Raw genomic sequence first — 21,099 nt, forward strand, 5'->3', positions numbered from 1 at the left:
TTGGGTTTAAGTCACGTGATTGACTGGGCCATTCCAACAAGTTTCCAACAAGATTTTCTTTCTCTGAAACCAATTGCGAGTTTCCTTTGCTGTAGGCTTTGGATCATTGTCCTGCTGGAAGGTCCACCCACGTCTCATCCTCAGCATCCTGGTGGATGGCAGCAGGTTCATCTCAAGAATCCCTCATTAGATGTTTGTTGTGTGGCACAATGGTAACAAAAAAAAACGTTTATAGCCCATCATATTCTCCCATCATATATTCTAACCCAGATGACATTAATTAGCAGGTAGGTAGGTAGAGTTGGAGGTAGAGTTGCCTCCTAATTAGTTATGGTTTTCAGCGGGTTCCTTTCCTTTCCTTGCTGTGGTGTACTGCTTTTTCTTAATTTCTTAATACTTTTTTCTTGTTTCATTCCACTTTATTCCACATAACTTTATTTACATATGGACTTTAAGGTTTAGATTTTTTTGTCTGGATAGTTTGAGTTAATACCAAAGTCTGGTGCAAATTTCACTTGAATAGGCTCATTGGAAATACATTTACAAAACATTACATTGACAAAATACTGATGTGTTCAATACTTATTTCCCCCATTGTATATACGGCCAAATCATATTTGGGAACGGTGTCTAGATGCAGGGTAGGGAACGCCTATCTCAGCAGATAAGGGTCATGAAGCTCCATCTTCACACAGTAAGTACCTTCCATCGTCGTGTCTTTTCCCCGCCTTCATTACTGGGATAAGGGAGTACAGTATGTAGGGGGTCCTGTCAGTGTCTGGGCCACATGTATCAGGGCCCTGGCCCCGGGTCTGTGTAACACGGTTATTAAAGTGGACGTAGGTCCTGAGTAATGGACCAGCAGGCCTCTCAGGGAACACCCGGCAGCAATCACACACTCATGTTTACTCCGCAAATTGGCCCCAGAGAAGGGGCGGGGTGGGCCCGGCTCGCCTTGTTAAAGTGATGGAGGTGACTCCTGGTCATTGATTTTCCCTCCGTCTCCGGCAGCCCTCACCGGCCGGACACCCTCGGCTGTGTCCCGCCGGTCCCTGCTGGCTAGTTTAGCAGTCCGCGCTAGCCTTTAAATCACACTAAACTGTGGTTACACTTGGGCCGTGGCTGAGATACAGGCATTTATGAGTTTATCATGGCAATAGTCACTTGAATGGTTGGAGTGCGAGTCTCTGGTATGGAGGTCCATTGATCTGGTGATCTTAGAGCACCCTGGGTCCTTATGAATGGACTAAAGAACACGGTATAGGAAACCCCCCCAGGGACTTCTAGTTGTCATCTCTGAGCAGGGCAGAAAGAGAAGTGACATTGAAAAGGAGGGCAATAGGATTCTCAATACAGACATGAAAGCTAAAATGTTCTACGATCTGATATCGTTTTTTTTTTTCTCCAAAGATAAAGTCTGTTTGATGTTAAGTTACTGAGCCGATATGTTTCTCTCACATATCACACGCTTTATAAATGCCATTACATCCGATGAGTAATGATCCCTATTTTTCTTTCAATTTCCCCTCTATAGTAAAGGCGACGAAGTGTGACACTTCATTAAGTTAATTAGGGTAATTTAATTAGGCTGTTTCACAGGTCAAGCCTTGAAGCTTCTGATTGATGGCACCGCTTGTAAAGGTAATCTTCCTCTGAATTGGGTACAACATCAAAAACGACAATAACTGCTAGCTTATAAACATGACAAACACTTAGGGGCTTTTACATTTGAAACGTAAAAAATGCTTTGACGATCGGCAACATGAAAAGCAAAAAAGCAACACGCAAAACCAGAACTTTCCAACACTAGTGAAGACTTCAATGTCACGCCGGAACTTCACAAACAAATTAGCATATTTCAACATCGCCTTCGGAGGAAGCGAAAAAAAAAAAAACTCCACATGTTTTCACGGCCGGTAATTGGAAACAGTTTACGAGCCTTTTGATGACAACAAGTCCAAACTGTATCTAAAGAGCCACTTCCCACACAAGCCCTCAAGTTGGGCGTTTTAACTACGGTACACTGGGCTGAGCAACTTGAAGCTGTTGGCATTTCAAACCCCCCTCTCCAGAACCTCTAGCCCGATTCATCATGAAGGCGAGCGCAGCCGGAGCGGGCTACGGCGCCAAACGCCACGCGGGTGTAAATAAAGCTTTAAACAAGCCCCTCTTGGCCCAGTAACGGGCTCTCGAATTAAAGGCCATCCGTATATTACGGCAGGACTGTCACTTTATTACTGGAATCAATTCGGCGAGGGCCCGGGGTGACAGCGGGAGGGATGTGGCCGTGGCTGGCTGGGGGTTTATCTAAGCCAGGCAGGCAGAAGAAGACACAGCCTCCGTAATGAACTCCAGCCTGTCTAATAAAGCCTTTTATTGCCCCAGCCGCACAAGTACGCATGTGTGCACTGACACCGACACCACTCCTGAACGCGTTCCCTGACAACCACCGAGAGATGTGTTGCGCTTTTTCTTCTTCAATTTTTTTCTTTTTCAAATCCTTATTCAAGACGGGGACAATTAATAATACAAAAACAATTTAATAACGCAAACTAACCAACATAGACAAATCATCCTGGGAGACGTGTTTTGGGATAAATCAAGACCTCAAGAGGCAGAATCCCATTTAGCGTGACCTTTGGAGTGGGAGAGAGCGTGAAAGGAACACACAGAGATATATATATATATGGAGAGACAGACCGGGGAAGGTTAGACAGGCCAGGCCCATCACACAGGGCTGACAATATCCTCCACTCAAGCAGGAGGTCAAATCCTGCCCCTACTTCTCCGTAGCTACCTCTCCCTGACCTTTCCCTCTCTGCCCACACTTCCTGTTGAACTAAGCTGGGTTCACGGGTCGGCGAGGACAAATGTAGTGGTCTAATGATGAACAAGCACCAGATCCTGAGTTTCTTCTCCTTCCTCTTTCGATTCTCATTCATCCTTCCACTCACATAAGAGTCAACACTGGGAGAGAATGACAAATGACCTTCCCCTCCCTCACAAACACACACACACACACACACACACACACACACACACACACACACACACCCTAATGACTATGCCTCCATCCCACACCGCCAGGCAGAGAGAGTGGAGTGGGTGACCCCCAGTATCTACTCAAATGGCTAAACAACACTCAAGCCGTTCAGGTACGATTCCGCACTTAATGTTGGCATTTCAGAAACATTCCTACCCCGCAGTCAAAGCCGTGTGCAGCTTGGCATTTACAAGCAGATCAGGAAGCATTCCTTTTAAATACAGCTCTCATCTCCAGAGTGCTTTCTGATGCCCTGAGTAGAGTCAATTATCTCCCACACTTCCTGTCAGAACTGGGGGGGGGGCTTCAAATAACCTCACACCTTCAAAAGGTCCTACATACAGTATACAGTAGGCTTTATCACAAATAGGACACTGTTTTAGGACCTGTGCAGTACTGTATATATAGTAATGATTGTGAGGTGCCTGTTGGACACACATTTCTAACATACACTGCTACTTTCTCATTGATACTCAATTCAGTCATTCAATTGAATGAAATTCGGGTACAGTTTAATACCTAATCGACGGTACTGTGGGGTAGCAACCGTTCTGGACTCTCCAGTAAGTGGGGACCCATCAGAGTGGTATTCAAATGTCTAAAAAAACAAAACGTTTTTTGATATAAGCTCACAGAAGTAGTTTAGCAGTTGAACTGGGGGGAGACATGTTAGATTAGAGTAGATTAGATTCAACTTTATTGTCATTGCAGAGTACAAGTACCAGACAATGAAATGCAGTGTAGCATCTAACCAGAAGTGCAAATAGTGACATAACATGATATAAAAACATGACAATGATAGTGATAGGTACAGTAAGGCATGTACGGTAGTATACGGTATAAAAAGAGGCTATATCAAAGAGGTATGTGCAATGTGCAATATACAGTATGTGCAAAGGTGGTATTGTTAACTTCATGTTAACATGAAGCTATGGCGCTGAGAGACTGAGAGGGGCTGTGTGCTTTAAGGAACAGAGCACAAAAGTAGCTTCACTAACTACTACTCCTCAACCCTCCTCACGTAATCCTGTCACCACAGAACTGACGTCTGCTCTGGGCCACAGAGAGGGAGCCGGGGGGGGGGGTCCGCCATGTCATGTGTAGAGGTGGGTGGGAGGGAGGAGGAGGAGGAGGATGGGAGCATTTTCACAGGGAAAGACATTCCAGGGGGCATGAAACGGTCCCGTAACATTTAAAAGCTGTGTGTAACAAGAGATAGAGTGGGCAAGTGTACAGTGTGTGTGTGTGTGTGTGCACGTGTTTGTGTAAGAGTGTTTTTTCCAGTTTATGTGTGTGCACGCACGCGTGTGTGTGTGTGTGCTTGTGTTTGTGTGTGTGTGTGCTTGTGTGTGTGTGTGCTTGTGTGTGTGTGTGCTGGAGGTGATTAAACAGAATTGGGTCTGGTCGCGGGGGTCTCAGGGGACTGCGTGCCTCTCTGCAGGCTGCCAGCCAGCACATTTAAAAAGCAAAGACTTGTTTAATCCCTGTGCCCCCGTCCACCTCCCACCATTAAAAGCTCTTTTCTCTGCCTCTCCCAAGATTCCTCTCACTTCTTCTGTTAACAACACACTCCGTACAAAATAACCGCGGGAGGGCCGACTCGAGTCTTTCTTCTACGCCTCTGACTTGTAATAGCCCTGTTTACTACATGGCTGTAGACTTATGGGTCATAATGCTCCGACATGTTTCTTTATGATGGTGAATTTAGAACAATGTGTAATGGGGTTCCATCTCTATACAAGGCCTTATGAAAGTCACTGGCTCTTCACTAATCTCCTCCGACTCTTGTTGTGAAACAACATGACGCTGTGTGGTTGAACTACCGAGCTACGGTTAAAACCCAGACGACGGTAGGAACCGGATAAACACACGGGGACATGACGGCAGACACAAATAACAACTGTTCCCCCCGCGAGATCTATGGCATCCTACCCCTCCGAACGGAGGAGTAAATTGCAAATAATGCACGCTGATGCATCGTCGTGCCCTTCCCCAAGGGGCTATCGCCGCCGTCTTCACGAGAGCGTAACGTCTCCCTCCTCGGTGATCCAGCATTTTAAACTGAGCTTTAACCTTTTCATTTTCCCTGTAATTTAACGTTTCGGTCCCACTATGCAGCATTTTTCAGTCTGCCTTTTATGTGTCGCTTCCTCCTTTGCAACATCAATTAACCCTAATTTTCCACAAAGATAGAGCCTAGCAGGACAGGCTGCCCTTTTACGGATAAATTGAAATGCGGAAAACATTTATCAACTTAATTAGGTTCCAAAGTAGCCGCACTCTGCCCTTGATTACAGTGTAATTCAATGGGAAAAACATTATTTAAATGTGTGTGTGGGGTGGGGGGTGGTGGCAGAAGCACTTCTGGTGGGACATTTTTCTGGGACATTTCCAAGCAAATGGAGCACCTTCACATGGGACGAGGTGTGAGGGGTGGGCAGCCATTTTGGCTCTGCCACTTTGGCTCTCTAAGATAAAAAGGAGGCGCGTGTGCTGTGGTTGTCATGTCTGCCGCCCTAGCTGTCTATTACTGAGATATTCCCGGCCGTAGCCTGAGCAGGGAGGAAGCGGAGTAGGGAGGGATCCGGGAATTAAAGCGTAGCCGTCGCTGTTGTCCGCGCCGGAATCGGAAACACTCTTAGGACTTCAAACACACGCCGCTTCCCTTTGATCCGTAATTAAGAAAGCCAAGGAATGGATAACTCAGGCTGGAGTGTGAGGAGTCTGGAGATGTAGGGAGGAGGGGAAGGGGCGGGGGGGGGGGGTTAGTGAAGCAGGAGCGCTGCAGAGAGAGATTTAACACGCCTGTGTGCCCTTCATAATGCACTGGAGTTTCTCTCAGTAGAAGAGGAGGGGTTTGTGATTGAATACGGCGCTGCAGCCTGGGACCGAGAGTTCCACAGACCACGAGCCAGAGCAACTTCATACACAGCCCTCACTAAAGCAGCCCTGGGCTAGATTCTATATGCAGGGTTCCTACAAGTTTCAACAAGTCAAATTCAACACCTTTTTAGACCTTTTTTAGACCTCTTTGAATATAATTTTAGACCTATCGCGACACCATATGATAGCTTTTTGTCATCCTCGAGGTGATGAAATTAGGGATTTCACTGCCATACAGACAAAAAAGGAAGCAAATTGGCATTTTTGGGGTACCAGCTTGATTAATTTCCGCGTAAATAGATGTGGCCGGACTGATTTCCTTGCAGGATCTCATTTTTAAGACCCCACACCTCATTTTTAGACCGAATAACTGAAATGTAAGACCTTTTTAGGCCTTATACATCAGATTGCTGGATTTTAGACTTTAAGACTTTTTAAGATCAGCACGGGAACCCTGTATATGCACATGTTATATTCCTATTTGAAACTTCACTGTTATAAATAATTAGCTTCTGATTCTAATAATTCTTCTTTGTGAGTTAAAAACCATAAAGCTAAGCAACTCATTACCCGTACCTCTTAAAATCAGCTATCTACTAAGCCGAAACCCCAACTAATAAACTGGGAAATATTCTTCACAAGACATGACAATAAACTTGAAACATCTATTTTAATTTAACGCTTTAATTTAACGCTGTGATGACGTCAAAAGAAAGCGGCACGCATATCCCCCCACCCCATTTCATATACACACACACACACACACACACACACACACACACTCACCTTGGACGAGGACGTGTCACACTCCTGGCAGATCCATCCGTAGCCCGTCTGCTTGGGAGACTTCTTCAGAGGAGGGTCCAGGCACTCAAAGTGGTAGCAGAGATGACACTCATCACACCTACAGGACAGAGGCAGGGCTGCTGTTACACTCAGTGTCTGTCTGTTCACACACACACATGCGCACACACATAGACACACACGCAGACACGCACACACACTCTCACACACGCACGCACGCAGACACGCACTCTCACACACGCACTCTCTCACATACACACACACACACACACACACACACACACACACACACACACACAGAGTCACACACCCAGAGTCACACACACGCACACAATGATAAACGGTGACAGATCAGTTATGCATCAGGGATGGGATCCTTAATAGATTCAAAACACACTTTAACAACTCACTGCCTTGACCTTAAACTGGCATTCAACAGTGCAATAATTACGACTAGATATTAAACTAGATAGATAGGTGTGGGCTTCGTTAATTTCAGACCAAGAGCCAACATGAATATTGACCATCACACCTATCACTATGCTTTCTTAAGTAATGGTTCTGGGGGGAATTGAAGAGTCACGATCCTGAATAAATTCATCAGCGTAAAATTGTGAGATATAGAAGAGTGGATACGTGTGTGTGTGTGTGTGTGTGTGTGAGAGACACAACCCTGTGGTTGGAGCAGGATGAGACAGGACGAGAGTTACATTAATTAATGATTCATGAGCTGCCATTGGTGAGACTGAATGTCCTTCAGTCCAGCTCCCCGTCCCCCCGTCCCCCTCACACCCTCCCTCCCATCCCACTCCATGATTAACTAATTATCTCCTAATCAATGGAGTAGATTTTTCAATCGAAATCTGATAAAGGAGATAACAGTCGGGGAGAGGTCAATCTGTTCCCTTTCTCTATCCGTCTCCATTAAGGGCGCGGAGGGGGGGGGGTAGGGTGGGCCGGGAGGCTGAGGGGGGGATGACTGGGCAAGGAGACCCGAGACACATACCGATGCCTAGAGACAGGGAGAGCAAAACACCACTCAGGATGAAGAGAGAGAGACACACACACACACACACACACACACACACACACACACACACACACACAGTTGCAGTGTACTATTGTTGTAGAGTACTGAACCCACCCTAACCCTAACCCTCCTGTCAGATGAGCCCTTTTCAAAGCAGAACCTACCAGAGACCTAAGCAGCCACCCCCCCCCCCCCCCCCCCCCGACTCTAATCAAAGCAAGGCCTGGTCTACATCACACACTAATAAGGAAGTACATTCCATTCCATTTTAACCATTTAGCAGAAGTAGCTCCTGCATATGGCACACAGGTTCCTGTTGTCTGTACAAATATCTTTACAATTGTGGTTAGCAAAATGTTCTCTCGATTTTTCTGTAAAGTTGAATAACATGTCGGAGGACATGTATTCGTGGCGAGGAAGCAGAGCTAGGTATAAAAACAACTATGAGGCGAAGCTGAGAACTGTCTCATAGGCCGTTATGGACGGACCGACAAAAGATGAGCTGTCCTTTCAAACGGACTTCAGGCTACTGAGCCTGGACTTATGAATCCTCTTAATCCCTAAATGGGATTGGTCCACTACTGAGACTGTTCTGAAGCCCACCTGAAGGTGCCCTTGAGAAACTGCCACCCACGAAGGGACGAAAGGTCTCACCTGTGTCACCATGCCAACAGTGGCAGTTTCTCCTGTGAATTCCGGGATGGTGTGATCGTGATTCTGCGCCCCACACAGCCTCTCCCAGACAGACAACCCTAGCCAGCTATTCCCACAGGATCAAAAACCATTCTGGATCCTGCTAAGCCCTCCGCCTAATCTATTCGTTCCACTTCCCTGTCGATATAGCGTACAGGGGTTCATTGTGAAATCTATGGGTGATCATTCACTGCTTCTCCAAATTGATTCTGCTTAATCATGTCGCACTAGTGGGAAATGGAGAAGTCAACCCCTCTCTTTGATGTGAATATGAATACATAATAAAGTTGGTATAGAGTACGGAAAAGCTTCCAAGGCAACTGGAATTGTGAGGCTGCCAGCCTGTGTTGGATGTTCGTAAGGAATTACACACTAGTTCGAAAGCAATAAAAATGATACCCCAAGGGCTTAAAAATATAGGGCTTGACGTAATACTAAATCTAAATTCTGCTTGTCTTCATTGATACAAGCAAAACATGTAAGGAATACATTATACTGATAGACGGTCGACATCCGACTTCTACATGGCTAAAATGTGAAATGTAGCCAACAGAAGACTTTCAGCAGGGTGTACTAGGTCTTCACCTCATGTAAAAGAAGCAATCTATCTTTAATACCCCCCAGTTATAAAATACCACGTAACATATATCAATGTGATTGCCGATTCATTCCACAACCACATCTTTCACGTACTAGCTATAACGTTCATTACTATATTCACTGTGACAGGGCAATGAAAAAAATGGGTTGCCCCCAGTGACAGCCTGTCAACTCGGAGCAGCCTCTATTACGGTACACGCTCTCTCTTTAAAAACTACAAATAAATAAATAAACAAACGAAACATCAGAGGGAACTGCCACTTTACACACATCCTATTAAACGCAGTGATGAACATTTCCCACCGGTTGTTAGTTGAATAGCTAATGGGTTGTTATGTCATTTTCTTAACTAATTAAGTGTAAATAAGAAGCATCGCATACACATAAAGCTCAGAGAAGGTGTGTGACTCTGGGAGACGGGGCGATGGATACAGGGTTATGGAGGGGGGGGGGGGGGACTAGGTAGCTCCTGTAAAAGCACATCAAGCACCAGAGATTTACTGAAGCCAGTGTAACGGAACTTGTGCTGGGAACATCACTTCATTGGCGTAGATAATTGGCATCTTACTGGTTGTAGAAGCGTCCAGAAGAGTCCAACAGCTGCTGCACATTAGCAGGGATCTGCAGGGGCAGGTGGATGACGCGCACACACACACACACACACACAGACACAGACACACACACACACACACACACACACACACACCTCTGCACTCCCATAGATGGGCTGAGCAGGCATATCTGCCTAGGAAACGATGGGAATTTAAAAGCGCCCTCCGGCCACCCAGTTGAAAAGAAGACAAATTACCACAAGTGTGTCCGCACCACTAATGAGCACACTCCTATTGTTGCACACAAACAACAGCCAATCGATTTCACATGAATCTCCCTCTCTGCTCAGAGATTCGGACGGGAGGAAGGAACACACTGGGCCGATTCCCCCGCCGGAGACACTTGAAACGTCCCCCGGACCCACGGGAGGGGTTGTTTTATTAGACGAGTGTGCGACAATTTCCTCCGCTCACTTCTTTAATTACTTTCTCCTTAATGAACCTATTGTTATGTTTGTTGTATATCACAGAGAACATCTTTGAATTAAAACACTGTTCGGTGATGCAGTTCCCATCCGGCTGGTGGGGGGGGGGGGATGATTATAGTTAATTGGAATTCAAAATGACAAGACCTTTCTGTACATGTTTAAGAGGAAGTACAACCTTTTCTGTTCTGCTCTGGCTTTCCTTTTCCTCTTCTTCTCATGTGCTTACATGACAATTTTTTATTTTGCGCTCAAACTACTTTACATCTTATAGCATTACTTCTTAGTATTTAATTACCATTAAGTTGCCCCTATACCTGTGTAGTAACATTGTAATTACAGCAGTGAATCAACATATTTCTTTTACGTAATAGCGGTTTGGAGCTGTGGCTAATGTCAACTCCTACCTGGTTGATTGGGCCAAGCTAGACGATGCGCCACCCAGCAAGCCCTCCCCATCTCCTCCTCGCTGTGTCTGTCAGCGGCGGGCCGCCCACCTCTATCGGCTCTGAACACTGCCCTTATGGACCCAGTCACACCAAGGTCCTTGATGTTATCAAAGCAATTTAGCTCCGCTTTAATCATTGGGAAAATTGAGCAGCACCCCCCCCCCCCCTCTACTCTAGAAGCAGACAGAATCCAATCACTCATAAGAGAGGTTATTGATTGATGTAATCTTATTGGGTGCGAGGAGGAGGAGGAGGAGGTGGTGGTGGTGGTGCAGAAGGGACACAATTGATTGCTTTTGTCTGCTACACATGTTGCTCTCGGCAGGTGACTCGTATCCCCTTTCATCTGGTGTTTAATCTGTGCGTGGAGTTCTTAGGGCCGCCTCCCCACTACCACCACCCCTGGACCCTCTCTCTGAGTGGGATGACAGCCAAGTGGCTAAGCTAGGCTTGATCTGGTCTCATCCAGCTCCCCCCACCCCCACCCCCACCCCCACCTCTCTCTCTCTCTCTCTCTCTTCAAAGTGGGAGCTCCAGAGCCTATGGCCATGCATCGGCCTTCCATCCCTTGCCCACTCGGCTATGGACATGCCCGTCAGATCAAATTGATTCCTGAGGTACTTAAGCAAAGTTATAATTGAATCAGGGGAGGCTGGAGGAGGTATAAATCGGAAGACGGGGCTCATTGTAATGCATGGAACGGAATGACAAATGGTATCAATGGTATTCTGTTTGACACCATTCCTCATTCCGTTCCATGCATTAGAATGAGCCCGTCCTCCGATCTCTGGATATTAACTGGATATTATAGAGAAACTGGGCAATTACAACTGTCGTCATGATTCAATCAGCATAAATCTTACGGTACTTTAGCGCACATACAGTATTCCGTACCACACCAAAAAATGGTGGATCTGCAGCCTTAGCTCCACGACCTGAGGTAAGATAAGCAGGGCTCAGCAGGGTTTAACATGGCTGTACGCTTGTATGCTTAATCTGGTGAAGGCACACAGGTACATGGTCACAAGCAAATATGAAATAAAATAAAAAAAATGCTTGCTTGCTTGCTTTAATGGCAGCTTCAGGCACGTAGACTTAGGAGCTCTGCTCTGGGGACTAGTGATAGTGGAAGTGCTGCAAAATGTGAGACAGAAAGTGACAGAAGCACTTTTTTTGTTGTTTTTTTTGTTATTAAATGTTGTTTACTTGTTTGGGGGAATAATCTGCTTGACAATTTCGATAACTAAAGGCAGAGAAACTAAAACGCAGAGTTAACCTTAAATAATACACTTCAAGTTGGCATATCTTTTCTTCATCATTACCCACATTCTCATGGCCATCATAACCACTGCCGCAACTGAACACATTGTCTTCCTTATGCTTATGCCTGTAATAACGACGGTGAATTTATCACAAGAGGGCAGTGCAATTACCTGGGGAGTGGCCACGTGATGGGGATCAATATGGCACAAAGCGCTCAGGCATTGACTCCCGCCGATGACAAAGTGTGCTGGTGGCTTTCTATGTATCCTCTCTTATAATAGTGGATTATCGAACTTTTCTAGCCTCCTACTTTTTTGGGCGTGTAAAAGAATTGGGGTAAAGTAATGTGAAACAGCCAATAAACACCCTGTGATGACAACACATTGACGCTGGAAGTGCATTGGAAGTGTGATTGCTTTAGAACTTCTTTGTGTGCGCGCCCACATAGCTAGCACCGTGTATCGACAGTGTTGCCTGTGGCTCCAACTCCTTTTCTCTCCCGGCCCGCACTGCCTTTAGCCCCGGTGGCTGTAACAAGACTGTGAATTTATCACAAGAGGGCAGTGCAATTACCTGGGGAGTGGCCACGTGACGGGGATCAATATGGCACAAAGCGCTCAGCCATTGACTCCCGCCGATGACAAAGTGCGCCGGTGGCTTTCTGTGAATCCTCTCTATAGTAAGGAGTGGATTATCTGACTTTTCCCGAGCCTCCCACTTTTTGATTTACTGTTGGCGCCCCCTGCGACATTATTAAAGGGCCATTGTTTTACAAGGGGGGAGGTAATGAATGGGCAGCTGGAGTCAGGCCTGCAGGAGAGACCCCTGCCAGGCCGGCTGCCGTTATTAGCTCATTAGGACACCACTCATTCACCGCCGGGACAGGACAGGACAGGGGAGGTGGGGGGGGGGGGGGGTAGAGACCAGACAGATGGGTCAGGAGATAGGGACTTCCTCCTGGGAGGCTGGGTGGCTGTTCCACCAGTCTGCCAGCAGGGGGCCTCAGTAAGCTGAGCTCAGACCACAGCGGCCGGGGCCAGGGTGTTCCGACCAGCAGCTGGTCTGTGGCCTCTGCTCTGCAGGACGGAACCTTCCGGCAGCAAGACTCTGACCTAACCAGGCCTCCAGACTGCTCACTGAGCGGCCCCGTGTCACAGCCCCGGCTACACAACACCTCTATAATATCAGATTCTGTGTGCCGGGGCAAATCCTACACTAATTAGGATATAAGGCACCTCTGGAGGTTATGTTGATTCATATCTAGTGTGTAGCCATTGAAACATGGGCAGGTGGGGGCGGGGGGGTGGTGGGGGGTGGAGATGCACTGCAGAGCAGAAAAAAATGGGGATAGGAATAAAATGGGGAGACTTGGAGAAGAGAGAGAGAGAGAGAGAGGGAGGGAGAGAGAGAGGGAGGAAGCAGCATCCAGGGAGAAAGCAGAGCTGACACACACTGCGGAGGATAAAAGAGGCAGCCAGGGGAAGAAGATGCTGGGTGGGTAGTAATAGATTTGAGCTGCTTGGCCACTCTTCCCACACAGTTCCGGCCGGCGCTGGCGCTCGCCTTTTCTCTTTTTAATGGTGGTGGTGGGGGGATAAAAAAAGAAAAGAAAAAGGGTGAAGTCAGCAAAAACAAAATGCCGCCATTAAATCATCTCCCCGGATCCTTTGTCAGAACAGTAATGGGAAACGCACTCATCATCGGAAAGGTTACTGCTCTTCCAGAACCTCCCTCTTTCCTTCCTTCCTTCCTTCCCCTTTCTTCCCTTCCTTGCCCCCGCCCCGCCGTCTCCTCCCCCTGAACACAGCTGTAGCAGTGCCCCGCCCGTCTCCACCCTTGCTCCCTTGTCCCTCCCTGGTCTCGGTGGACCCGGGGGCTGAGGATGAGGGATTGGGGCATTTACAGTTCGCCACGGTGTTCTGATTCCATCTCTCTAAGACGCACTCAAAGTCAGGCTGCCTGTCTCTCTGTCTCTCTCTCTGTCTCTCTCTCTCTGTCTCTCTCTCTCGATGGGTTGGGGCTGAAGTATACTATATGCACACATGCTATCCGTCTGCGGCCAGACACATTGGGCTTTTGTTATGCCGTTAACCAGATTGTCCACGAAAGCCTCTCTATTCTCTCTGCCTTCTCTATCTCTGTACTTGGCAGTGTGTGCGAGGGAGATGCAGAGAGAGAGAGAGAGAGAGAGAGAGAGAGAGACAGAGAGACAGAGAGAGGTAGGGGTGCTGAAGGGGTACACAGAACCAGGACTACGCTAAAGCCAACAGATCAGCTCTGTGTTATACGAGACCGCCCTCGGCTTCTCCTCGTCGGGCCTGAGCCCGAGCCGGCCCGCGGGTGAGACAAGGTGAGGGGGGCACTTCCCGGGTGATCAATCAGACCTGACAGAAGGCGTCGAACGCACAAACGGACCGCCGCGCCTCCGCACCTTCGGAGAAATTAATTAGCTCACTGACACTCATTTATCACAGTGGCAATAAGGTGAAAAAGTCAAGAGTTTATTAAAGCTCACGTAATGCTGAGGAGCTACTGTAACGGAGTGGGGGACGGAGGTCCCGGACACTTCATAGACACACATGAGAGCAGCAACATTCACATTCTTACTCCATTATCACAGTTAGGAATTACACAACGTCCTTACCACAACAGAATAACACATAGGCATGTCTGTAAACAACGAAATAAGTAACGAATAAAAAAGCAAGGTAGATTCAATCACAAAAGTAACTTCAACTATTTCTTCACAACACAATAATAATAATAATAACAAGAAAAAAGGCTTATGATATAATCGATAATCAAGTATGTAGGCACAAAAAGAGTAGGAGAAAATGGTTGGCCTCTTCAATAAATACCGTAAACAACACATCACACAATATGGCTATCAGGCGTTCTCACACCATTGGAACACAACACATTCTCATGTTGAAATGAATGTACAGAGTTAGCTAAGGGTTAGATACAGAGTTAGCTAAGGGTTAGATACAGAGTTAGCTAATGAACGGGTTAGATACAGAGTTAGCTAAGGGTTAGATACAGAGTTAGCTAATGAACGGGTTAGATACAGAGTTAACTAATGAACGGGTTAGTTACAGAGTTAGCTAATGAACAGGTTAGAGTAAGCTAATGAACAGGTTAGATTACAGAGTTTACATTTACACCATTTAGCAGTCCCTTTTATCCAAACCGACTTACAATTAGAGATTACCGGTACAGGGACAGTCTCCCTGGAGTATTTTAGGGCAAAGTACCTTACTCAAGGGCACACTAGTGGCGGAGTTCCCAAGTGAGATTTGAGCTCATGACCATCTGATCACCAGTCCAACTGTCACTATCCACTAGGCCACCACTACCCCCCCCCCCCCCCCCCCCCCGCCTAGCTAATGAACGGGTTAGATACAGAGTTAACTAATGATCAGGTTAGATACAGAGGAGGAAAAAGCTAGCCGTGCTGTAGCGCTGACAAGTCCTTTCAATGTGCAGCGGGAGTTCATGGGAGTGACGCCTCAGTAGGCAGCAGGTCACCCTGCGCAGGGATCTCTTCATCTCCAAAGGAGAACCAAAAACCACCATCTTTTTTTCTTTTCTTTCTCTGGGCAGATTTTTCCAGTGGACATAAGCAATATCAGTTTTTTTTTTCTCCTGCTCCCAGAGGCATGCATAGAGTCCCGGGATGACCAGGGGAGTGACATACAAGGGCAGGATATGACACTCGTCAGCCACCATGACAAGCCAGGAGGCGGCTGTTCAGTTGACTGACTGTGGGACACTGGGGAGACGGAACCCTGGAAGCTGCTCCTGAAGACCATGTCAGTATAAACTGTCAAGTTGTAACGGTAATGGAAAAAAGGAAGACTCCTTTGTAAAAAAAACGCCTAAACACATACACTCACACTAACATTTCAATAAGTACACTTCCCAATTATCAACATCATTATATAGCTACTATTGCTGTTTTTAACTGTGACGTTGCTATATAGTAATGTGGCACATCTGAAAACACCAGAGAGGGTAAACCATTCTACTAAAAAATCACAACTTTTCCCTCTAACTCTAGAAAGTTCTACACGGTGACACAACACTATAAAGATGAGAGCTTAAGTTCAAGTGCATCCGCAATTAAAGGCATTTATGCAGGGAAAACACAAGGGTGATTTGGGGCACAAATGACTTCAGTCAATACCACTGATTGGATGTGCTGATAAGCTGCCTTCGGGAGGTCAAAAGAGCAAAGCACCATCGTAGTGTAGAAATTAGAGAGGAATAGTCCGGGGGCGGGGGTAGAGGGACACAGAAAGACTTGATACGAGTTTAGTTTGGCATCTTATAAAGGTAAAATGAAGTCATGATGAGAGAGAAAGCACCTTTCCTAGAGGAGTAAGGAGGAGACAGGCGGGAGAGGACAGGACAGGACAGGGATGATGTGTCGAGTCTGAGAGACTACAGAGGGCTTCTTCCAATGGAGAAGATCAGCATAGCTTCACTCCACAGTCCAATAAGGCCATAGTCCAGCGAAAGGGCCGTCCCCCACCAACGCAGCGTCTACAGTCCCGACTCCATACTACTTCATAAGGGGTGGCAATGGAGAACACAAAGATGCACCTGTGTGCATTTCTAAAACTACCACAACGTCCTTATAAGAGTGTCCATGGTGACAGAATGCAGTTACGCCGACTCCCCACCCATCCCCCTTGAATCAAACGTCACTGGCTCATGACAACGTCCAAGTATTTTTTTCGATTCCTCAAGGTCATTGTTCAGAGGCGGGTTGGTTGGGAAGGTGACAGTCAGAGGTGGCCATCGGCGTGTGACTCCTGCCCCCGCGACCCCATCGCCATTCTTCAAACACGTTAAATTGCCTCAGTCTCTCTGTCTCTAAGCCAAAGGTCGTCAGTCCCAGTATTTAGGGGGAGGTGAGGTGAGGTGGGTGCCCCGGCTCTCACAACCTGTGCAATGCAAAGATAGAAAGAGTCAGGGCAGCACACCTCACACCCCGACCGCCCCACCTTAACCTTCAAAACGCAAAATATTAAATCTCACAAGAGGCTCAAAGAAGACCATATTATTGGGATGAATATTGGGATATGATTACATCCTGTCAAGTAAGATATTACAAAGCCTCATAACACACAAACACTTTCGGTTCAAATGAACCAATCACATTTTCTTTTTTAAACCATAATGGAAGAAAGACATGAGGACGTTATTTTCAATTGACACATCAAGCCCAGAGTTCTGGTCTACATCGAAACACATCTAAAGTTAAAACAATCAAACTACTCTGTGTTAATTCTGAGTGTTGTGATTCAGACACTAGTGAAGGATTTCCACTGAATTCAAAAGTCCTGAGTCCTGTTTAAAGGGACGCGAGACACCTGAAACTCTAAGAGAAGACAAAAACAGATCATGCTGTTCATTTTGTCCTAATGAACTGTGCAAATGTATGTGGCAGTTCAATAGAGGGGGCCTATGGTGCAGAACCCCTCAGCCCCCTCGTTCTGCAGATGCAAGGTGGCCACAGCCTAATGAAGACTGAACTTTAATCACCAGGAGGATATGGCTCCTACTCTAACACGCACACGCACGCACACGCACACGCACACGCACACACACACACACACACACACACACACACACACACACACACACACACACACACACACACGCTTACCCACCTCACTAGGTTCTCGTTGTCACCGGGGCCTGTGCAGGAGGTGCATTCCGTTCTGGTGTCGTCTGCTTTGGGCTTCTTCTGCATTGCAGACTGCCGCTGACGGCGCTCCCGTGGTGGTGGTTCCTATGGAAACACGGGTGATTAGTACTGACTGCTGTGTGTGTCTGTGTGTGTGTGTGTGTGTGTGTGTGTGTGTGTGTGGTAGCAGGGATGTAAAAAAAGGTGGAATATTAAGTTGTGGGGACATTTGCAGTGGATATACACTATGTCCAGGTGTAACAGAATAAAGACAGGAAAAGTTCTTTGGAGATGTTATCGGAGACATATATTGTCAGTAGAATAGAAGACAAAACTAATTGGACGTGTGATCACGAGTTGTGTGCGATAGATGTGAGATTTTCAGTTAAGGAAGAATGCCCAGACACACACCTCGATCTTTTCATCCTCGCAAATGGACACCCTCTTCCTCTTCTGCCCCCTGGTTCTCTGTGAAACACAAAACCATTACTTTTACAAACAGAACTATGACATCTGTTTTTTACGTCATCTTATTTTCCGGCCGAAGGTCGATAATTTGAGAGGACCGATCGCTCCGTATCAATTTCATCATATCATTTGTATGAATAGTCAGTAACAACATAGCTGATACAGTCAAATTGAGACAAAGCGTCATCTCTTCGAGTGACCTTTCCACTCCGCTTGAGTGTCCTAATGTCAGTGTTTTTGTTTGTTTGTTGATATTGTTGGGTGAGGAAATGAGGTGCTTGTTGGCCTGTTTTGCTCTAATCTGGACTAATGCCCTCCATCCTCTGGGCGAGCCCCTCTCTGCTCCATTACCAGGGGCTGCTGTCTCTTTGTTCAGAGCCCAACAGATCAACCAGGCCTGTCCTGACTCGGGCTAATGGCTGGCCGGTCAGCACGCAGGCCCAGCCCGGGTCATGCTGCAGCATTAAACGGGATTGGCTGAACATGCCAGGGAAACCGAGAGGGTGGATCCAAACAAACACTCCCTTTGGTTCACTGTCCCCAAAAACCTTTGGTTGAGGTCCTTCATCAGATCCACACTGCCCTGGAAGGACTAGGCTAGGGGGAAAAAAACGCTTCATCTAGCGGATAAGGGAATCAAAACAAAGGAATGATGGGAAATCAAAAGTCTCCTTGTTGACGCTCGCGAGCGAGTGACGGGAGCTTGGTGGGTTTTTAAAAGGGGGGAAGAAAAATCGACAACATATTTAAACAGATTGTGAAAACAATTCCATCTGTCGCCTTTGGCTTGCCACCACCACTCGCCAGATGGAACACTTATCATTATAAATGCTAACTACAAAAAACGTTGCCAATTGGCTTCGCGACGACTCTGCCACTTCTCCTGCGACGGCACCGTCGCCACCTGACAAAAGGGGCCGGGTTTTATTCATTATTTCTCCATCACGGCAGACTCCATTAAGGTCATCTACTAAAGGGCGCCAGCAAAGATCAACACGAAACCCTGCGACGGAGAAGAAAAAAATCGCTGAGTTCAGCGTTGCTATGCAAAGGCTGAGGTAGAGAAACCTCCGCACGCAAACACACACCTAATCAAGAGCTCTGCTCAGGTGAGGAAATTAAAACTCAGGGCAGTTTATAAGACTCAGGCAGAAAAAAATCAATCTTTTAATTAAGTACATCATTGCATCTTAAACAGCCATGAATCATTTCGCACAGGATTAGCGAAATTAACGGAGCATAGCAACCAGCAGTAACTAGATGTAGTAACTTAATTCTCCTAATTCTCAGCAGACTAATGACATATGTTCATACAGGATGTTCCAGTGTAATAAGGGAGGGGTGCTTGCAGGGTGCAGTTAATCAAGACCCCGTTAGAGATAAGAGTCAGGAAGATTCTGGAAGAAGCAGTGACCTTAGCCTCCTTGAACATAAGAGTATGTTTGTAGTCTGAGTAACTTTGAATATAGGAGGTTCAGAGGTTTTTCAAACTTACACTGAAAAGATTAGGCCTGTTTCAAGCTAAGAGACAATTTGGGTGACTTGAGTACTACTTTTGTGTTTAGGGTAGCTAACACATTTCATAGAATATTGGGTGAAATTCATGGCTGAGGTTGAACTTAAAGGTTACTCCAGTAGGCACGACAACAGGGCATGAAGAACGTCCAGAGAAAGCTGGGATTCATGAGAAAGTGGCAGCGGGCCATCTTATTTCTCTCTCTCTCTTTCACACACGCACACGCACACGCACACGCACACGCACACACACACACACACACACACACACACACACACACACACACACACACGTCACACACACACACACACAGAGGGGCCAGCGGGAGGTCGATTAGCCGACCCTGATAAATTGAAACAGGGCTTTGGAGCGGTGCCAGCGGTGGGGCGCCCTGGTAAAAGCATTAAAAATGCAAAGCAGGGCCCTTTCAGCGCCTGCCATGGCGCGCCTTGCATTTGAAGATAAATGCTGCATTGAAGCTCCTCGACTGGCCGGACGCGACGGCGAGAGAAATCAGAAAAAGCCGCTTAATCCCTAAGTGCTCCAGCAGGGTCCTCAGCACACTTCTGGGCACGCGGTTTTCAAAACCAGAAGAGCACATTAACCCAGACTGGCACTGCCGGGTGCTCACAGTGAATGCCCATGGAGGAGGGCCGTAAGTTCCCCCAGTCTTGCTTGTTCCGTTCAGGCAGGGAGGGGGCTGGTTATTGATTGAGTCTCAAAACAAAAGGGGAAGAAAATGTCAAAAGGAAAGAGGGTTGGAGAGCTCCCGAGCTCCCCCCGCTCCCTTTTTCAGATGCGTATCTCGTGTTCCTTAAGGGAGCTGGAAGGCAGGCAGGCCTGTATCGGAGGATCAGGGTATGGTCGGTACAGATAAGTGGGATCCATGGAGAGGTGGAGCAGCTGTGTCTCCACAGCTCTCAGGGCTGACTGACGATGTTATACTACCCCCACAGTGTGCCTCTTTGTATAGCCAAGGGTAAAACATAAATATATGTTTTTGAAAACAGTTTTTCTTCTTCTGAGGTTTTGCTGGATAAGATAAAAACCCAGGATGGGTTTTCTGTTTGATTTTCTGATGGTCGGTGCGTGCAGTTTTTTTTTTACTTTTTCTCGAAACCAGTTAAAAAACACAAACCTCAAACCCCCCCAAAATATGGACATCCTTTCTCCACCCTTTCTCAACTGAACATGCTGTGCCCTTGCAAGGCTAGCTGATAACCTTTCAGAGGTTTCAATTATCTCTCATCAACACAGATCAATCAATTAGCAACTCAATTATCCCTCAAGTCTAGGTTGGCTAAGAGTGACTTCAATTAAATTGTAACGTGTTGAAAGAGAAGCCAGCAGGGCCGGCCCATCAATCGACAACAGCGATTAACTTTAACCCTGAACCGACCAATAGATTACCATCCGCATCCCCAGGGAGCCAAGCCTACACATGAGTTACAGAAGAATACATTTCCAATGGCTACAATAACAGCATGTGTGTATGTATCAGTGTTTCCCATACATAGACGAGACTGTGTCAGGCTGCCATAGCCTAATTTGTCCCGCCCATAGTCTCATAACGAACAGAAAGTATTCTTAGCGCTGTTTTATTTAGTGCTTTTTTGGGG

At 46.7% G+C, this 21,099-nt stretch overlaps 1 protein-coding gene across 1 annotated transcript in view; it reads right to left on the reverse strand.

Annotated features, from left to right (window-relative positions):
• The window catches only part of LOC308152168 (PHD finger protein 14-like), a 55,884-nt gene that overhangs the window by 7,267 nt on the left and 27,518 nt on the right, over positions 1–21,099 (reverse strand). The window contains 3 exon segments of the mRNA XM_080525089.1: positions 6,713–6,830; positions 17,480–17,601; positions 17,908–17,964. Coding sequence (XP_080381215.1) covers positions 6,713–6,830; positions 17,480–17,601; positions 17,908–17,964 — 297 coding nt within the window.

Source organism: Nansenia antarctica (genome assembly GCF_963989245.1).
Source record: "Nansenia antarctica genome assembly, chromosome: 3".
In the NCBI taxonomy this organism is placed as follows: Eukaryota; Metazoa; Chordata; class Actinopteri; order Argentiniformes; family Microstomatidae; genus Nansenia; species Nansenia antarctica.